This window comes from Bubalus bubalis, chromosome 1 (assembly GCF_019923935.1).
Source record: "Bubalus bubalis isolate 160015118507 breed Murrah chromosome 1, NDDB_SH_1, whole genome shotgun sequence".
Taxonomy (NCBI): Eukaryota; Metazoa; Chordata; class Mammalia; order Artiodactyla; family Bovidae; genus Bubalus; species Bubalus bubalis.
Genome location: NC_059157.1, coordinates 187,675,109 through 187,695,600, shown reverse-complemented (window position 1 = coordinate 187,695,600; position 20,492 = coordinate 187,675,109). Strand labels below are relative to the sequence as shown.

At 47.4% G+C, this 20,492-nt stretch overlaps 1 protein-coding gene across 4 annotated transcripts in view; it reads right to left on the bottom strand.

Annotated features, from left to right (window-relative positions):
- The window catches only part of SLC37A1 (solute carrier family 37 member 1), an 83,285-nt gene that overhangs the window by 19,108 nt on the left and 43,685 nt on the right, over positions 1-20,492 (bottom strand). For all 4 annotated transcript variants that reach the window (XM_025292250.3, XM_025292240.3, XM_025292247.3 and 1 more), the window contains 3 exons: positions 16,081-16,118; positions 9,807-9,887; positions 2,881-3,012 (listed from right to left, as the gene is read on the bottom strand). In XM_025292250.3, the coding sequence (XP_025148035.3) occupies positions 2,881-3,012; positions 9,807-9,887; positions 16,081-16,118 (251 nt within the window). The remainder of the gene's footprint in view (positions 1-2,880; positions 3,013-9,806; positions 9,888-16,080; positions 16,119-20,492) is intronic.

Genomic DNA, 20,492 nt, shown 5'->3' with positions numbered 1-20,492 from the left:
GAGAGGGAAGGACAGAAGACGGACCTTGGCGCATGATCCCATAGAAATGGAGCGATGTTCTGACAAGTGAGGATTTGTAAGCAGCTTTTGGCAGGGAGGAGCTCTCTGCAGGAGGCCCCTTATGTCTTGTCACTTTAGCAAAGCTATAACGTGTTGTTATTGGTGTTGTTCAGTCCTAAGTCATGTCCAACTCGTTGGACGGTAAACTGCCAGGCTTCCCTGTCCTTCACTATCTCCCAGAGTTTGTTCAAACTCATGTCCATCATGTCAGTGATGCCATCCAACCATCTTATCCTCTGCCACCCACTTCTCCTGCTCTCAACCTTCCCCAGCATCAGAATCTTTTCCAATGAGTCTGCTCTTAGCACCAGGTGGCCAAAGGATTGGAGCTTCAGCTTCAGCATCAGTCCTTCCAATGAGTATTCAGGACTGATTTCCTTTAGGGTGGACTGGTCCTTGCAGTCCAAGGAACTCTCAAGAGTCTTCTCCAACACCACAATTCAAAAGCATCAATTCTTTGGTGTGCAGACTTCTTTACGGTCCAACTCTCACATCCACACATGACTACCAGGAAAATCATAGCTTTGACTATATGGACCTTTGTCAGCAAAGCAGTGCGTCAGCTTTTTAAATACGCTGTCTAAGTTTGTCATAGCTTTTCTTCCAAGGAGCAAGCGTCTTTTAATTTCATGGCTGCAGTCACTGTCCACTACATTTTAACTAAACTTAAACCAGTCGCTCGCATACTCTATTCATTTCTGGCCAAGGCCAGATCTTTCAAATCTTTTAGCTCACACAATACTTTGCCTAACTGGTCAGTTCTTTCCTAGATCAAAGAAGTAAACATGAAGAATAAATAATTAACAGATGACCAGATCTCCTCCTCGGCTTCCCCTTCAGTACTCTCACAAGCAAACCGTGTGAACAATACAGCATCTGGAGGAAGATCACAAAGAGCTGACGAGCCTGCAGGCAGCGGGGGTGATGACGGCCCTGATCTTTCATCTCAGTGATGAACCGAGATTACTCTTTTTCTCTTTAAGAACTTTTGTGGCCTCCTTGGAGTTGGTTTTGGGGACACAAGTCCTCCTCCCTGATTGCTGGCTACTCTGGTTAAAGCAACTTTCCTTTCTATCAGCATTTGCTTCTCAAGTGTTGCGTTCAAGCAGCGAGCAGCTGGACCTGAGTTCAGTGATACCCAGAAGAGAAATGTAGATTCTGATGAGGAAACTGAGGTTTGGGGTCTTGTGGCTATTGAGAAATGCTTACATGTTCCATTTTGTGACTATGTTTAGAAAGAGGTGGCCCTTGTGAGATAGTAAGTCCAGGTATTGCTTGGGAAATGAGCGTGAGAAATCGGGTAAACACTAAGGAACCGACCCCTCGGTTGCCGACACCTCGGTTGCTTCTCCCAGGCTATCACAGTGCATAGCTATGAACGCCCTTCAAATCCAAGCAGAGGACACAAGATGCAATTCATGTCAGTGCTCTGGAAGTTAAACAACGTTTTCACAGTCACACCCAGTATGGGCGGTGTGTACAATGTACTTCATGCTTACCAAGTGCGTGGCATTGTGCCTGTTGTGTACTTAATGATCTCATTTGATCCCGAGAACAGCACTAACTCGTTGTACAGCCACCGAGCCTGCACTACAGGTGAGGAAACAGAGGCCTAGAGTGGGTACCACCTGTGCTGGGCATAACCAGCCCTCCCAGGGCAGGCCAGGCCAGGGCTCTGAAGCCTGTTCTTGCCTCCACCCAACTCCTATTTATGGTGGGCACCTTAATTTTAGCAACAGTATTTGACTCAGCTACACAATAAAGGAACAACAGAAAAGTTACTACTTGTTATTAACAAATTAAAAAAATAACTTTTATTTGGAACTAGCATCTCCTGCAGGCCAAACCCCCATAGATCCTTGTTAGGGACCCTGGAGAGTCCAGGCCGGACCTTCAGTGGTCTCTTCTGGCAGGAGAGCAGCTCCCGGGCCCTCGGCAGCCCAGTTGCATCTGGGAGCAGGCAGAACTCTCTGTTTAAAGCAGCAGTTCTGAGTTCCTTCACTGGGTGCCATGATGCTGAGGTTCTGGGTGCACTGTTGGGTTTCTGGCTCAGCACAGTTGCTATGGAGCCTCTGGGTTCCCTCTTCCAATTCTCCCTGAGGCCAGCATGAGGGAAGTGCCCCTGCCTGCATCTGTTCCCCTGCACAGGCACCCAAGGGCAGGAGCCAGGTGTTCTAGACTGTGGCCCCCAGGGGCCAGTGCGCTCTCCCCCTCCTCCCATCTCTGCTCTTGGCTCCCTGCCTTTGTCCCCCTCCACAGCTCCATGTCAGAGGAACACAGTTGCTCCCAGGCCTTTGCACAGCTCCCAGCATGCTCTGCTCTGGCAGCTCATGGACTTCACATCCATAATATACATATATAATATATTTTATAACTATTAACAGGTGAACAAAACACTGCAGCCTTATTCAGCCCTGAGCTGGTCTGCTTGCAATTCTGGTTCATGCTATGGATTTCTATGAGCTTCCCAGGTGGCTCAGTGGTATAGAACCTGCCTGCCAAGGCAGGAGGCACAGTTTCGATCCCTGAGTCAGGAAGATTCCCCTGGAGGACGAAGTAGCAACCCACTCCAGTATGCTTGCCTGGAGAATCCCATGGACAGAGGAGCCTGGCGGGCTACATTCCATGGGGTCACAAAGCGTTGAACAAAACTGAGCCACTAAGGACAGCACTTGGATTTCTAATGTGTAGATAATATGATCATGGATTTCTCTTTTTAAACTTATCAATAGCCCAGTGTCTGTTCACAGCATTATGTGTAATGTGTAGTAAACAGACACTGTTCACAAATGCCCCCTTTTGGGAGGGTCGTGTACTCACGGGAATCTTCAGGGCCCCTGTGAAGCTGATGGCTGCCATGCCGCCCCCGCCGTCTGCCGGGAGGATGACCACGTGGTTCTGATGGCCCGAGTGTTTCCCATCCGACAGCAGTAGACGCTGCATCTCTGGGTCCTGGAGACGAATCCCACAGAAAAAGAGAAAGGAAGAGAAGAAAACGTGTTATCAGGCAGTCGACTTGGGAGGTGGGTACGCCTTGGACAACATTCTCACACGGCCACTGTTTTTACGGCCATCAGCATCCACGTGGTTTTGGGAAACACTAATCAAAGACATGCAGAATCTTTTGACTGAACTCTAGGACTCTATTTGTGAAAAATACTTTCGATGTAGAAAAATACTTATATGATAAAATTAATTTCACACCATTATTGAGAAAAATTGCTAAAGAACAGCCACATAACCAACATATTCTGCAGTTGTAAAAAAAAAGGTTGTGAGATTTGAAGACATGAGAAAGTGCTTATGATACATTAAGCAATAAAACATCATTCAAAAGCATTTTCATTATGATCTCATTGAATGTTTAAATATAAACCTATTTAAGTAGGTTAACTATTGGATTTATTTATAGGGAAAAAGAAGCTAAATTCTAAACTGACAATGGTTATCACTCAGTGGTAGAATTATGTGTGAAAGTGAAAGTTGCTCAGTCATGTCCGACTCTTTGCGAGCCCATGGACTCTACAGTCCATGGAATTCTCCAGGCCAGAATACTGGGGTGGGTAGCCTTTCCCTTCTCCAGGGGATCTTCCTGACCCAGGAATCAAACTGGGGTGTCCTGCATTGCAGGCAGATTCTTTACCAACTGAGCTATCAGGGAAGCCCCAGAATTATGTGTAATTTGTATGAAATGTCAGTTAATTTTTTACACAATCCTGTATTTTTTAAGGAGTTCACAAAGGACATACATGATCACAAACAATATTATTTTAAACTTCATAAACTAATTCCAATATTTCATAAATTTTGATTCTGGACATCCCTAAAGTTTATCATCATTAAAGCAAAGAACAGTGGTCCCCAACTCAGGGTGGGACATCAAGTCAGAGCAAGGATGATTGAAAAATGTCCTTCATAAAGGCACTATGAAGGTTGGAGATTTAACAAGAGAGGTTTCTATGTATTCCAGACTTTCCACAAAATCAAACAGGTTTTATTGATTTATCTCACCCACTCCAGTATTCTTGCCTGGAGAATTCCGTGGACAAATGAGCCTGCCAGGCTACAGTCCATTGGGGCACAAAGACTGAGTGATTATCACTCACTCACACTATAAACTGTGCAAGCAGTATTCAAAATACAGTTAAATTGAAAAAAAAAAAAAAAGAAAACGACAAAGCATTGCCACATCTCTTTCTTGATATCAGAATTCTCTTCTAGTGAAGAACAGAAATTTGGAAAACAGGGTGGCAGGCTGCAGCACGTGCAGCCCCTCGGGCACTGAGCACCCAGCACCTCCCTCTTGGCCGTGTCGCTGAGAAGCCTGGCTCCCGCCATGCATGGCTCGGACATCGAGAGCTGGCCTCCGGTGAGCATGGCCACAGTGAACTGTGTGCTCTGATGCTCCAGGATGCAGACGACAAGCCCTGGCTTGGAACCAGAGCATCCTCCTGAAGACAATGCCACAGAGGTATATGAACACAGAGACCCTCTATTTGAGTTTGGAGATAAACTTCTCTCGGGAGAGTTACACGGCTGTCCTGTGTGTGTTAACACACTTCAGTCGGTTGCCACCCTATGGACCATAGCCCACCAGGCTCCTCTGTCCTTGGTGTTCTCCAGGCAAGAGTACTGGAGTGGGTTGACATACCCTCCTCCAGGGATCTTCCCAACCCAGGGATTGAACCCGCATCTCTTACATCTCCTGCATTAGCAGGTGGGTTCTTTACCACTAGCACCAGCTGTCCTATGTAGGAAATGAAATCAATTGTTCTCAACCCTGGCATCTCCTGGGCACTCTGAGAGACTCCCAGGCTGTACCCTAACCCAACACAGCAATCTTGGGAGCAGGCCCCCAGAGAGCCGTTTGTGTCATTAGGCTGAGAACCGCAGGATAGACTTTTTTTAACACTAAATGTTCTGACAGGTGAACCATGAAATGCAGCCAGATAACGAGAAAAATCACTGCAGATGGTGACTGCAGCCATGAAATTAAAAGATGCTTACTCCTTGGAAGAAAAGTTATGACCAACCTAGATAGCATATTCAAAAGCAGAGACATTACTTTGCCAACAAAGGTCCGTCTAATCAAGGCTATGGCTTGATTAGACGGTGGTCATGTATGGATGCGAGAGTTGGACTGTGAAGAAAGCTGAACACCGAAGAATTGATGCTTTTGAACTGTGGTGTTGGAGAAGACTCTTGAGAGTCCCTTGGACTGCACGGAGATCCAACCAGTCCGTTCTAAAGGAGATCAGCCCTGGTTGTTCTTTGGAAGGAATGATGCTAAAGCTGAAACTCCAGTACTTTGGCCACCTCATGTGAAGAGCTGATTCATTGGAAAAGACTCTGATGCTGGGAGGGATTGGGGGCAGGAGGAAAAGGGGACGACAGGGGATGAGATGGCTGGATGGCATCACCGACTCGATGGACGTGAGTTTGAGTGAACTCCGGGAGATGGTGATGGACAGGGAGGCCCGGCGTGCTGCGATTCATGGGGTTGCAAAGAGTTGGACGCGACTGAGCGACTGAACTGAACTGAACTGAACGAGAAAAAAGGAAAAGAAAAGACTGCTCAATCAGGAGGGTAGTAATCACAGGTCCAGCACAGAAATCCACCTGGTCACAGCTCAGGGTTGGCACTGGCCCTTCCTTCTTCAGAACACTAGGTACAACATTCTGTATACTGGGTTCAAAGCCCCAGTCCAGCCCCTCTGCCCTAAGCCATGAGGAGCCCCCTCAGGCCGGTCGGGAAGCCCTGTTTTCATTTAAGACAGGCCTCCTGCCCACACCTGCTCATCCTCTATGCACAACCTAGGGGAGTGAGGAGGGGGTGGTTCCAGCCTCCCAGGTCTGGTATTTTGCAGCATCTGGACAAGGGATCAGTGAGGTCATGGGGGGGTGGCGGTTCCAAAGCGAACCGGGAGAGCAAGGCTGCCTCCTTCTGGAACCAACAGAGACCCTCTGGGGGAAGTGGGTACGGGAAGCGGTGTGCCTGGAGCCCCCAGGGCATCTGCTGGGACAGAGAGCCCTCAGTGGGCTGGGGGCTTGTTTAGCCGAGGACCCACACTCTGAGGTTGACACATTCACAAAGCAAAAGGGCTCCACGTGATGAAAGCAACACATGCGGGAGTTTGCATGCGTGACGGCTCAGCCCAGCCTCAGCCTGTGCTGGCCCCACGTGGAGCTGTCGGATGGAGTAACCTTTATTTCTGTTTTTATTAAAGAATTTCTTATTGGAGTATAAATGCTTTACAATGTTGTGCTAGTTTCTTCTGTATAACAAACTGAATCAGTTGTATGTATATGTATATATACCCCTTCCCACTTGGACCTCCTTCCCACCCCACCCCCAATCCCATCGATCTCGGGCATTAACCTTTAGCATCTAAACACCCGCTCAGCACCCTTTAAGTGGTTGCTGAGCCACACCCATCAGAAAGACCCTCAGAGGTGTAGGAGAGAGCTGGACTGGGAGTTTGGGATGAGCAGATGGAAACTGGAATATATAGAATGGATAAATAAGCTCCTACTGTAGAGCACAGGGAATTATATCCAATATCCTGTGATAAACCATAATGGAAAAGAATATGAAAAAGAATGTGTTAATATACGTGTGTATAACTGAGTCACTTTGCTGTACAGCAGGCAATTAACACAACATTGTAATTCAACTATACTTCAATAAAAATAAAATTTAAAAAGATAAAAAACAGAAAGTGGAAAGAATTATTAAACAAAAGACCCTTAGAGAAGCCAAAGATGACAAAAAAGACACATAGCTATAAGGAGGAAAAATGTCAACCATCCCCAACATGACATCATGAAAACCCACAAAACTGGATGCAGGTCACCACGTGGGAAGTGATCCCAGAGCCTCTTTCTCTGTTCACGTTCTTGTCCTCGCCCTACTCCCTTCTTTATGATTTTTTTTTCCATGAAGTCATTAAGAACCATGCCTGGGGAAGAAAAGGATTAAGCAGTCCCAGCTGAAAAGCCATCGTGGTCAGGGGCCTGGGTGAGGCTCAGCTCTGAGCTGGTCACTCTGTGAAAGGGGACACCAGGGTGTGCTGTCAAACCTGTGACTCATCCTGCCTGCTGACCGAGGGCCACCTAGTGCGTGAGCCCTTCCTATGACAGAAGGGAGGGGACCAAGCCTGATTAGTGCACCGGGGCCAGCTGAAAGGAGACGCCCTTCCACCGCGGCCGACGCCTGCCTGGTTGTATGCACGTCAAGGTCAGCCTGAAACAGGACCTACTGGGGCCTCGGAATATGTCAGTGTCTCTTAGGTGACATGTTGGTAAATAGACGTTTGTAGAAGAAAAAGGAAGAGGAAGTCCCATCTAGAAGACAAGGCTAGCTTTCCTGGCCAGTAACTACATTTGAGGGGCTTCCCAGGTGGCCCTAGTGGTAAAGAATCTGCCCGCCAATGCAAAAGATGCAGGTTTGATCCCAGTGGTTAGGACTGGGCACTTTCACTGAAGTTGTCTGGGTTCATTCTCTGGTTGGGGAACTAAGATTCCCCCGAGCCACAAGGCATGGTCAAAAGAAATAAATAAAATAAAAAATAAACATACCAGGGCTTCCTCGGTGACTCAGTGGTAAATAATCTGCCTGACAATACAGGAGACACAGGTTCAATCCCTGGTCTGGGAAGATCCCAGGCTGCAGAGCAACTAAGTCCTTTAACCACAACTTGGTGCTCTAGAGCTTGGGGACTGCAACTGCTGAAACCCTCATGCCCTAGAGCCCATTTCTGCAACAAGAGAAGCTACCACAGTGAGAAGCCCTTGAGCTGCAACTAAAGAGTAGGCCCCACTCTCTGCAACTAGAGAAGGCCCACAAGCAGTGAAGACCAGAACAGTCATAAATAAAATTATCAAAAAAAAAAAAAAAAAAAAAAAGACATACCAATTAAAGGGGCTTCCCTGGTGGCTCAGATGGTAAAGAATCTTGCTGCAATGCAGGAGAGCCAAGTTCAATCCTCCTGGGATCCAGGAAGATCCCCTGGAGGAGGGCATGGAAACCCACTCCAGTATTCTTGCTTGGAGAATCCCATAGACAGAGGAGCCTGATGGGCTACCGTCCGTGGAGTCGTAAAGCGTCAGACACAACTGAGCACACACACAGACACACACACAAAACTACATCAGAACACAGGGCCTGGCTCGCACCTTTAGAAAAGGGTAAGTCTTCAGCAACAAATGGAGAGGAATTAGAGCCATCTGGACACTGATTAAGACCCGATGCTTTATACCAGTATTCCTGTTCCCCCGAAATGTGTATGTTGAACTCCTGTCTCTAACATGATGGAATTAGGAGGTGGGGCCTCCTGGAGGTGATTAGGCCACATAGGGGGAACTGGGTGAGGAGGTTAGTGCCCATATAGGAAGAGACAGCAGAGAGCTGGCTTCCCTCCCTGCTCCACCACGTGAGGGTTCCTGGGGAAGGGAGCTGCCCACCAGCCGGGAAGCAGGCTCTCTCCAGATGTCGAATCTGCTGGAGCCCTGATCTGGGACTTCCCAGCCTCCAGAAATACACATTTAAAATGCGAGAAATAAATGTTTATTGTTTTAGCCACCCAGTCTATGATATTTTTTGTTACATCAGCCCAATCTGAGACACCTGATTTTGATGGAAACTCAGAAATGAGTAGAGATTTGAAAGCATTTCAGTGGAATTTCACTAAAATCCAAGAACCAAACTGTATGAGGCATTATTTTTCCTTTTTCCATTATTTCAACCACCTGAAATAGTTCCCTTGGGCAATAAAGAAAAAAAATGTAGGGAGTCTGTTTAGAACACTTATCCTTTAAGCTAACTGACTTGAGAATACCATACACTTTCAAGGATTATAATCAAATATAAACTGGCCCTGCAGCTGGGTGTGGTCAGCTAGGCAGAAGCGATGCAAGGCATTTCTTGGGAGCACAGCCCTCCCTTGGTACCCGGGAAGGGGATTGGTATCAGGATTCCCCTCAGATACTCAAGTCCCTCACATTCGATGGCTAAGAACATTCGGACCCCATATGGGCAGGTTTCACAGCCCCCTGGATATGGAGGACTGACTGCATCCTAAGAGGAGAGGTTCAGGTGAGGCCCAGGCCAGGGAAGAGCCCTGGACTGCATCTAACCTCTTCATTTCTGAGGGGAACCTGGCAGGGAGCTCAGCCCATCTGTGCCTCAACTTCCTCTTCTGTATAATGGACAGGCAGTGAAGGGGCTGGAAGCTGACTTTCTATGTTGTCTCTGGGTCCCTGTCTAATTCCCAGCCCACCTTATGCTCTCCCCACCTGAAACCCCCTTGGATCAGTATGTGCAGACTCAGCCCTCGCCTCCTAGATACCTCTGTCCAAGGCCACTGGCTCAGGGAAGCTCCCAAGACCAGGCCAGAACTAGCGCCTGCTCAGTCCTCCCTGGGCAGCTCTGTCTGGTTGGTTTTCTCTCTGTACCCCATATCTGCCCTCTTTCCCCCAGGATGTGAGGTCCACAGGGGTGACAGGATGTTGGGTGAGGGGATGATGCCCCTGGCACAGTCTCACCTGGAGAGGGGCTGCAACCCCAAATGCTGCAGATGGCTGTCCAATGAATGAATCGCTCACAAATTCGAGTCACAAACTTAAAGTAAGCACAGCCCACCATCCAAACAAAATGAACACATGTGAACTGAAGAAATACAACACCCTGGGTGTCTGCACCAGGTGTCACTGAGGCAGGACCCCAACTGCCTGCCCGTGGAACTCACCAGAGGCTTGCTCCTCTCCTCAGCTGGGACTGGCTTCTGCGGCCAGAACCTGTGTGCACCATTCTCGTAGCCTCTTGGATGCTGAGGGAATAAAGTTAATTAGAGCAATTACTGAATCAATGACCAGAAATGACAGCTATGCTCACTGCAGCAAGGATACCGTCTTCATGAAAATGCTACCAAGGGAAAAGAAGGCCAATGTTTAAACAAAACAAAGGCTGCTCAGTTTATTCTCAAGACTCCAGACCCTCAGAATAACAGAGGGTAAAAGTGAAATCCTTTCCTGAAGAATCATCCAAGACTGAAGAACATTGCTGTTGTTCAATCGCAAATTCATGTCCAACTCTTTGAGACCCCATGGACTGCGGCACACCAGGCTCCTCTGTCCATAGGATTACCCAGGCAAGAATACTGGAGTGGGTTGCCATTTCCTTCTCCAGGGGATCTTCCTGGCGAGGGAATGGATCCACATTTCCTGCCTTGGCAGGTCAATTCTTTACCACTGCACCACTTGGGAAGCCCCTAATCAGCTATACTCCAACTGTTGTTGTTCAATCACTCAGTCTTGTCCGACTCTTTGCAGCCCCACAGACTGCAGCACCCCAGGCTCCTTCGTCCTTCACTATCTCCCAGAGTCTGTTCAAATTCATGTCCATTGAGTCAGTGATGCCATCCAACCATCTCACCCTCTGCTGCTCCCTTCTCCTTTTGCCCTCAATCTTTCCCAGCATCACGATCTTTTCCAATGAGCTGGCTCTTCACATCAGGTGGCCAAAGTATTGGAGCTTTAGCATCAGTCTTTCCAATGAATATTCAGGGTTGATTTCCTTTAGGATTGACTGGTTTGATCTCCTTGCAGTCCAAGCGACTCTCAAGAGTCTTCTGAAGCATCATAATTTGAAAACATCAGTTCTTTGGCTCTCAGCCTTCTTTATGGTCCAGTTCTCACATCCATACACGTCTACTGGAAAAACCATAGCTTTGATTATTCGGACCTTTGTCGGCAAAGTGACAAGACCGAAGAATAAAAAAACGTAAAGATGCTGGTTAAGGCAACTTAACTTTTATGAATGGCTTTCACATTTTTAAGACTGAAAGGCCTTCAGAAATAATATAGGCCCATGTTTTTCTCTAACAAGTGGAAAAAAAGAGACCTTCTTACACCAGCAGATTCAGAAGGAAGAAAACACTCTCCACATAGGCTTGTCGGACAAGATACAGCTCAGCCACTGGAATTATGGTGTGTATGTGTATGTGTGCATGCACACGCATGTGTATTGGGGTGTGTGTGTGTGTATACAGTAAATATGTTTTAATTTCTCTTGGTTCCCAGGTGGCATCAGTGGTAAAGAATCCACCTGCAATGCAGGAGACCTGGGTTCTATCCCTGGATTGGGAAGATCCTCTGGAGGAGAGCGTGGCAACCCACTCCAGTATTCTTGCCTGGAAAATTCCACAGACAGAGAGGCTGGTGGGCTACAGCTCATGGGGTCGCAACTGGGCGCGCATGCACCACACTGCACTTAATTTCTTTCAGATGCACCCAGGAGTGAAATTGCTGGGTCATCTGATAACTCTATGCTTAACGTTTTGAGGAACTGCCAGACTTGTTTTCCAAAGTGGTTGCACCATTTTAATATCCTCACCAGCAGTGTATGAGTGTTCCAGTCTGCTATTATCTTCTTGATTCCAGCCAGTGCAATGAGTATGAAGTTGTATCTCATTATGGTTTGGATTACATTTCCCTGATGACTCATGACATTAAACAGCTTTTCATGTGCTTATTGGCCATTTACTTATCTTCTTTGGAGAGACACCTCTTCAGATTCTTTTAACCCGTTTAAACTAGGTTGTCTTTCTATTACTGAGTTCTAAGTGTTCTTTATATAGTTCAGTTCAGTTACTCAATCGTGTCCAACTCTTTGCGACCCAATGGACTGTAGCATTCCAGGCTTCTCTGTCCATCACTAACTCCCAGAGCTTGCTCAAACTCATGTCCATCGAGTCAGTGATGCCATCCAACCATCTCATCCTCTGTCGTCCCCTTCTCCTTCCACCTTCAATCTTTCCCAGCATCAGGGTCTTTTCCAATGAGTCAGTTCTTTGCATCAGGTGGCCGAAGTATTGGAGTTTCAGCATCAGTCCTTCCAATGAACATTCAGGAGTGATTTCCTTTAGGATAGTTCCCAAAGAACTATGGACAGAGGTTCGTGACATTGTACAGGAGGCAGTGATTAAGACCATCCCAAAGAAAAGGAAATGCAAAAACGCAAAACGGTTGTCTGAGGAGGCCTTACAAATAGCTGAGAAAAGAAAAGCTAAAGGCAAAGAAGAAACAGAAAGATATACCCTTCTGAATGCAGAGCTCTTTACATAATCTAGATACAAGTCTGTGATCAGATATATGATTTGTGCATGTTTTCTACCATTCTTTGGGTTGTATTTTCACTTTCTTGATGGTATCCTTTGAAGCCTAGAAGTTTTAAATTCAGTGAAGTCCAATTTATCTGTTTTTACCTCCATGCTTTGTAGTTTTGGTGTCATATCCAAGGAGGCTGGCTTAATCCAAGATCATGAAGATTTCCTCCTGTATTTTCTTCTAAGAGTTTTATAGTTTTAGCTCTCACCTTTAGGTCTTTGGGGCTTCCCTGATCACTCAGTTGGTAAAGAATCCACCTTCAATGCAGGAGACCCTGGCTTGATTCCTGGGTCGGGAAGATCCTCTGGAGAAGGGAAAGGCTCCCCTCTCCAGTATTCTGGCCTGGAGAATTCCATGGACTGTATAGTCCATGGGATCGCAAAGAGTTGGATACAACTGAGTGACTTTCACTTTATGTCTTTAATCCATTTTAATTTTGTGTATGGTATGAAGAAGTGTTCCAAATTCATTCTTTGAATGTGGCTATCCAGCTGTCTCAGCACCATGTGTTCAAAAGACTATCTTTTTCCCATTGAATGGTCTTGGTACCTTTGTCGAAAAACAATTGACCATACACGTGAGGGTTTGTTTCTGGACTCAGTTCTAGTCTATCGATCTATATGTCTAACCTTATGATAGTAACATAGACAGAGCCTTAACTAGAGCAGCTTTGTAGTAAGTTTTGAAATTGGGATGTGTGAGTCCAACTTCACTCTTTTTCAGGATTCTTTTGGCTACTCTAGATTCCTTGAATTTTCATAAGAAATCAAGGATAAATTTATCCATTTTTTCCAAGAAGCCAGCTGGGAGTTTGATGTAGATTACACACAATCAGTAGGTCCATTTAGGGAAATACTGCCATCTTGACAATATTCACTGAGTCTTCCTGGCAGTGAATACAGGATGTATTTTCATTTCTTAGGCCTTCAATTTCTTTCAACAATGTTTTGTAGTTGTCAATGTATCAATCTTGTCCTTCCTTAGTTAAATTTATTTCTGAGTATTTCATTCCTTTTGCTGTTGCTGTCAATAAAATTGCCTTCTTAATTTCATTTTTGGATTGTTCATTGCTAATGTATAGAAATACAACTGACTTTTATATACTGATTTTGTATCTTGCAATCTTGCTAATTTTTTAATTAGTGTGAATAGATTTTTGGTGGATTCCTTGGGATTTCCTATAGACAAGATCACATCGTCTACAAAGAGGCACTTTTGACTTATTCTTGTCCAATCTGCGTGCCTCGAGTTTCATTTTCTTGTTCAAATGCTCCGGCTAGGACTTCCTGTACGTTAACTAGAAATGGCGAGAGCAGTCATCCTTGTTCTGTTCCTGACGTTACAGTGAAAGCATCCCATCGTTCCTCATCAAGTGTGATGTTAGCTGTGGATTTTCAGAGATGCCCTTCATCTGGTTGCGGCAAGTCGCTTCTATGTCTAGTCTGCTGAGTGTTTCATCATTCAGGGATGCTGGATTTTGTTGAAGGCTTTCTCTGCTTCTATTGAAATGACCCCAGAGTTTCTGTACTTTATTCTATCGAGGTAAGTATTACATTAATTGATGTTCAGGTGTTAAACCAGGTGTATACTGGAATAAATCCCATTTAATCATGACGCTTAACCCTTTTTATATGCTGCTGGATTAGTATTTTGTTAAGTTTTGCATCTACACTCATGAGAGAACTTGGTCTGCAGTTTTCTGTTCTTGTGATGTCTTGTCTTCTATATTATAGGATAATATAGAATAAGTGGCGAGTTTTCTCTTTTATTTCTTTAGAAGAGTTTGTGAATAGCTGGTATTAATTCTTTGAATGTTTGGTAGAATTCACCAGTGAAGTCATCTAGTCCTGGGGTTATCTTTGTATTAATATGAAAACTTTTCATTAATAATTCAGTTTCTTTCCTTGTTATAGGTCTATTCAGATTCTCTCTCAAGTCAGTTCTGGCAATTTATATTTCTCTAGGAATTTTCCCATTTATTCTAAGCTATCTAACTTGTTAGTATACAGTTGTCCATAGAATTCCTTTATACTTCTTTCTATAAAGTTGGTAGTAACATCCCCTCTCTCATTCCAGATTTTGGTAATGTGAATCTTCTGTCTTTTTCCTGATCAGTCTAAAGGAGTCTCCATTTTATAGATCTTTTCAAAGAACCAACTTTCGACTTATGGTAAAAAAATGTTGCCTCCCAGTTTCAGTAAACAAAGAATGTTGCGGCCACCAAGCCAACAGCCACAACAGCCCCCTTCTATGTGCCCTGAGGGGTTTCAGGAAGATGAAAAAGGTCCTAGCCATAGAGAGCTAGGATATCTAGGATGCTTATCTAAGGAATAATTTCAATGAGCCCAGTCTCCTGCATCTTACCATACAGACACGAGCAATAAAGTCATCTACTTGAGATGTCTGGTTTTTTGTGATTAGCAATAATCTTTTGAAGCATGTGGCTTTTTGTTTCAGCAAAAACTCCTATCCATCCTGGCCCCTCCCTTACCTCTTTGGAACACTTCCTCAGAGCCACTGAGAGGCTTCAGTCCTCAGTGAGTTCTCTGAATAAGACATTGCTCACAACTTACAGGTGGTGTGTTTTTTCTGTTGACAAGTTTAATTGATTTTCCCTATTGTTTTTCTATTCTTTTCTGTTGTTGTTTGTTCGTTTTTAATAAAAGAGTCCTTATGGGACTTCCCTGGTGGTCCAGTGGTTAAGAGTCTGCCTTGCAATGCAGGGGACATGAGTTCAATCCCTGGTTGGGGAACTAAGACCCCACATGACAAGAAGCAACTAAGCCTGCAAGCCACAACTTATGAGACTACATGACTCAAGAAGATTCTGCATGCTGCAACTAAAACTCAGAGCAGCCAAATAAATAAATTTTAAAAAACTAAAAAAAAGAATCCTTATATTTTATAAACATACACTGAAATAGTCAGAGACAAAATGTTATAATATGATGACCAATATTTGCATACAAAATAAACCCTGAGGAGAAGGGGGGGTCTTAGAAGGGGTACTGATAACATGAGATGAGCAGGTAATGGGTACATGCACATTCATGATACTATTCTTTCTACTTTCTTACGTGTTTTAAAATTTCTATAACAAAAACTTTAAAGAAGTGGAAAAAGAAAAACTGCATGCTGAAAAGAAGACCTTCGGATGGGAAATTCCCAGGATGGGGCTGTGCCCGGAAGTCAGCACCTGTGAAAGGCCTTGCAGATGCAGCTTTGCACAGAGCTCTGCTCACGATGAGGGGCAGGTGTGAAGGGACAGAGCCGATGGGGAAGCGGCCAAGCTCAGCCCCAGCCCCTGGCCTCTGGGGCCCCTCGGGAAGCCCTCCCTTCCCCCCACCCATGGGTCTCTCCAGGGCCCTACAGGAAGTAAGCAGAATTCCTGTGGGAAAGAGAACTTTGACACTGTTGTAGAATCTGATGAAACGTCCCCAGAAATCAGTCCAGTCTCTCCCTCTGACCGAATCCCTTTGAGAGTTGGAAAGAGGAAGGGGAGCCCCGATTCCCCATGAGACCTGGAGAAGCTGGCACCCCAGGGGCTCCTCGAGCTGTCAGGGGGACTGAGCAGGGGAAATGACTCAGCTTCGGCCCAGGTCACACACACAAGTGCAGGAACGCCTCCAGCACAGGGATGCTCTTCCATATGTCTGAGCTGTGCACAAGGACGATTACACATGAGGACGATGATTGTTATCATTATAAGTAATCTTTTTTCTAAAACTGCCAATATTTTGAGGGTGGGACTGGTGTGCACATTTGTTACCCACTGACAGGACAGACAGGGTCAGGCTGGTGACAGTAACCAGACACAGTCCTGGAAGACAGGAGAAGCAGAGAGCATGTCCTTACCGAGGCCGGGGAGGAAGAGCAGGCAATGTCCTTTGGATCTGAAACACCAAACAGGAACAGTGTGAATCAGGGCTGGGTGCTTCCTCCGACACAAGAAATTAAACCAGAACAAGGCACCATCTGACACTTTTACTAAATTAACAACCATTAAAAAAAAAAAAAAGACAATGTGCAAGGCAGCATGTCTGGTGGGTGAGAGCAGAGGTTGGCTACCCCTGCACAAACCCACATGCACACACCCCTTCCCTCACTCAGGCCCCGAGACTGCCTGATCCCTGCACACTGAAGCTGGGAGAACAGGCAACCAGTGCCAGCAAATGCAGGTCATCATGAATCTGAAGCCCGCTTTGCAAAACAGAAAACAGTTTACAAACAAAAATCAGCAGAACATACGTGTACTGTTGAGACCAGCCTTGTCAGATACATTTAAAGGGTAAGTGTCAGAAGGAAAGAGAAAACATGACCAGTAGATCTGAGCAGTGGGACTCGGATAACATTTAGGATGAGTCATTTAATGTTATGGGATGAATAAGAAGGAAAGATTAGTGGTCACAAAACACCTATCTTGAAATAGAACAAAATGCCTTTTACTGAAATGCAAGGAGGTATGAAATAAGTCATATTTTATAGCAAGCAAAGAAAAATTTAAACATGAAGATTCTTCTCTGCCCTTTGGAGACTTCTCCTCCTCACTGTGAATTCTGTATCTGGATTAGGCATGGACCAGACTTTCCCATCAGGGCTTTCCTGGTGGCTCCGCTGGTAAAGAATCTGCCTGCAACGCAGGAGACCAGGCTTCGATCCCTGGGTCAGGAAGATCCCCTGGAGGAGGGAATGGCAACCACTCCAGTATTCCTGCCTGGAGAATCCCGTGGACAGAGGACCCTGGTGGGCTATAGTCCATGGGTTCTCAAAGAGTCGGACATGTCTGAGCGACTGACACTTTCACTTTTCAAATCTCCCCATTGGCAGGATCACCTGCTCATCCAGGAAGAACAACATTCTCCCAGCATCCACAGAACAGTCCTTAAAGATCACATCCCTTCTGGGTCTGGTCAGGGGTCACAGGACCCACCACGATGCCACTCAGACCTGGATTTGTGATCTGTCAATAACACGACATTTGATGTACAGTCTTCTATCTCAAAAACCTGATCTGTGTCCTGATTTCTAACTGGTGGAACAGTTCTCAGAGCATTCTAAGACACTCTTCCCGGATTAATAGTAACGCTCAAATTTGGCTCAAATAAAACTTTCCAATTCTTTCTTAAATCTACTGATTAATTTTTCATTGATGGAGGGAAGGACATGAAAAGGAACAAATCCAGAAGCTAGGCTTTTTTCATTTTCCTAATTTAAGACCATGTCCAAGTGATCTGGGAACGAGAGCTGAGCTTATTGTCCTGAGTAGCCTTGGGAATGGAGGAGGCAATGGCACCCCACTCCAGTACTCTTGCCTGGAAACTCCCATAGACGGAGGAGCCTAGTAGGCTGCAGTCCTTGGGGTCGTGAAGAGTCGGACACGACTGAGTGACTTCACTTTCACTTTTCTCTTTCATGCATTGAAGAAGGAAATGGCAACCCACTCCAGTGTTCTTGCCTGGAGAATCCCAGGGACAGGGGAGCCTGATGGGCTGCTGTCTATGGGGTCGCACAGAGTCAGACACGACTGAAGCGACTTAGCAGCAGCAGCAGCAGCCTTGGGAAGCAAACCCCACTTCTTGAGAATCCAGAAAACCACCTTTCAACAGCTCTGCTCCCCCACCACCACTTAGAACCTGGGTCTTTTTATAAAAAGATGGTGAGACAGTTTCATTGCCTTGAAACACAAACTGAGCCACAGGACTTTAAACTTCCCACAGCGGAGTTCCCTCCTGCAAGACACAGAGGGGGACATAGTATAGGGGTCCCTGGACCACATGTGATCCTGGGCTGCAGGCTCCTCTTGGCTCACCCTCTGCTGAGGGTAGGCCCAGGGAGCCCTGGTGGGCCTGGTGGCTCTGGGGATATGCACTGACATCAGCTACCCTCAACCCCCAGCTTTCCCACGCCCATAATGGGAGCCCCTGGGGCAGTCCCAATGGCTCATCCTTATGGGCATGGCCAGTCCCCAGGATGTGTTTTTTCCTGGGCTTTCACCTGTAGGACATTGGCACATGTGACCCCTTGGTTGGGATATGTCTGAGGACACCTTCCCAGACAGCCCTAGTGGGACCAGAGGACAGGGTGCCCACGGGGTCCTTGGGCCCAGCCCTGGGCAGGAAGGACGAGCAGGGATGGCCTGTCCCTCACTGCTGGTCACAAGAAGGGGCACAGCTGCAGCTTTGCCACCCACCCCAGAGTCAGGGATCAGGGACGATGAGGGAGCAGAAATAAATCGCCAAGATGCACGTGGACCTGATCTTTCCTCTCTGCAGGTGGTCTGCCCTTAGACACAGGATGTGCTTACAGCTGCCTCCTGCCATTCACACAAATGCCATGTCCTTGTTACGGGGAAGAATACAGGATCGATCCCTTTGACAGAAAGGACCCCGTGGTCTTCTGTTCTGCTGCAGAGGACGACCAGCGGCCTGTCAGGGTGACAGTGTCAACAGTGGACTCGGCTCACAGGTGACATGGGGGCCAGGAGGAAAAGACTCATTCGTGAGCACCTGGCTCGGGTCGAGCCTGCCCACCTGTTTCTCTCTTTGTTGTGACTCGTGGTCCCAGCGCTGGGGGCGGGGGCATGGTCAGGGGCCACAGAAGTGCCTCCTCCCACAAGGCTGGCTACAGGGGCTGCCCAGGGGGAGGTGTCAGGAGCACAACCAACTGGCATCCTGTCAAAGCCGTGTGCATAGAGCAGCGGCTCTAGAGCTCGATCTCAAGAGGAAGACGGTGAGTGGGAAGGTGGGGAAACACCACGCCCAGCAGGCGTGCACACCCCCATGAGCTAGGCCCTGGAGACCTTGGCGGAGGCCAGGCGAGGACAGAGGGAGCCACCGAGGGTGGTCTCTAGACAAGCACGGCCAGTCCTGTGGAGAGAGGAGCTGCCCAAGGCAGAGAGGGCAGGACTGGGTGACTGAGCGATGCTCGAGGGGAGGGGGGAACCAGAGTGTGCAGAGACCCCTGCCCCAGCCGGGAGGAGTGCAGGGGAGGGGGCAGGTGTGGGGCAGAGGAGGAGGAGCAGTGAGAGGACATTCCTGGGGGCCTTGTGAAGAATGGGGATCAGGAACTCAGTGGATGGCCTTGCACAACCTTGACCATATTTACCGGTAACGGCGAAAGGCTGAGACGGCATGTAAGGAGACCTGGCATTGACCACACGAATGTGATGAAAGGAGGGGAGGGGCCTCTGTGGCTGGGACTTCAGCCCCACAGCACCCTCCCCCCAGCCTGCAGCACCCCAAGACCCCTGTTAGTCTTCAGGGCCCACTGAGGGCCGTCTCCCCCCAGGCCAAGGAGGGGGGACACGAGTGCTCAGTGTGCCCCAAGTCAGTGTCAATACATCTCCCAGCAACACCTTAGGGGGGGCCTGGGCAGGTGCATTTCATCCCAGAGTGGGCCGGGGGTGGGAGGCGGGAAGGGATGCAAAGCCCCGGGTCACCACGCAAACAGGAGAGGGGGTGAGAGGATGGTGCATAGGTAGGAAAGTACCTCTGGGAGAACCCCCTCCCCCAGTCACTGCCACACAGACCCTCTCAGCATCGCCCCTCAGAAACCACAGAAGCTGTGGCTCTGGGGAGGATGCTCTCATTTTATTACAAAAGATGAAATCAGGACTTCCTTGTTCCTGGAAAACCTGTCCCACTCTGGATGACTGAGCCCCAGCCAGGCCAGCAAACAAGCTCCTGTCCACTGCCACACACTCCGTCCCTCATCACCTTGCCTCTTTCCCCCAGAACCGACCCTTTGTCAGTTAAGGAGGAGAATAAAAGCCACTGTGGACTCTGGACACTGGGCAGAGTGACTCATGGAGAGGGTGGGGGGTGCCTATGAGTCAGGTGACGGAGTGGAAGGAGTCCCGGGAGAATCCAGATGACCCAGCACCAGGTGCTGGGGAGATAGCCTGGAGGAAAACAGGTGACGTGGTGGCTTTCCCGGAACTTCGGTGACACGCAAGCTATAGCTGATTCCACAGGTCTGCAAGGAAGCTTCCCCGCCCATAAGCTGTTTAACAATTCACTTGTTTGGGCCATTTCGAGATGCTGCTAAAAGCTTACTCAGCCCCTTGAGGAAGCGGTGAAACTGGGAGGTGAGCAGCGCCCCCCCTGTTTGCATGGGGTGGGTGGGTGGCGGCTAGGGTTGGGTGCTGCAGGGCGGTAATTCCTCATCTAACTTTCTGTCCTCACTGACAGGACAACTGTTGGCCTGAGAGCCTCCTGTGTGCACCACTAAATGGGTAGTTATCTTAAAAACGCAAAGCTTACCGTTAG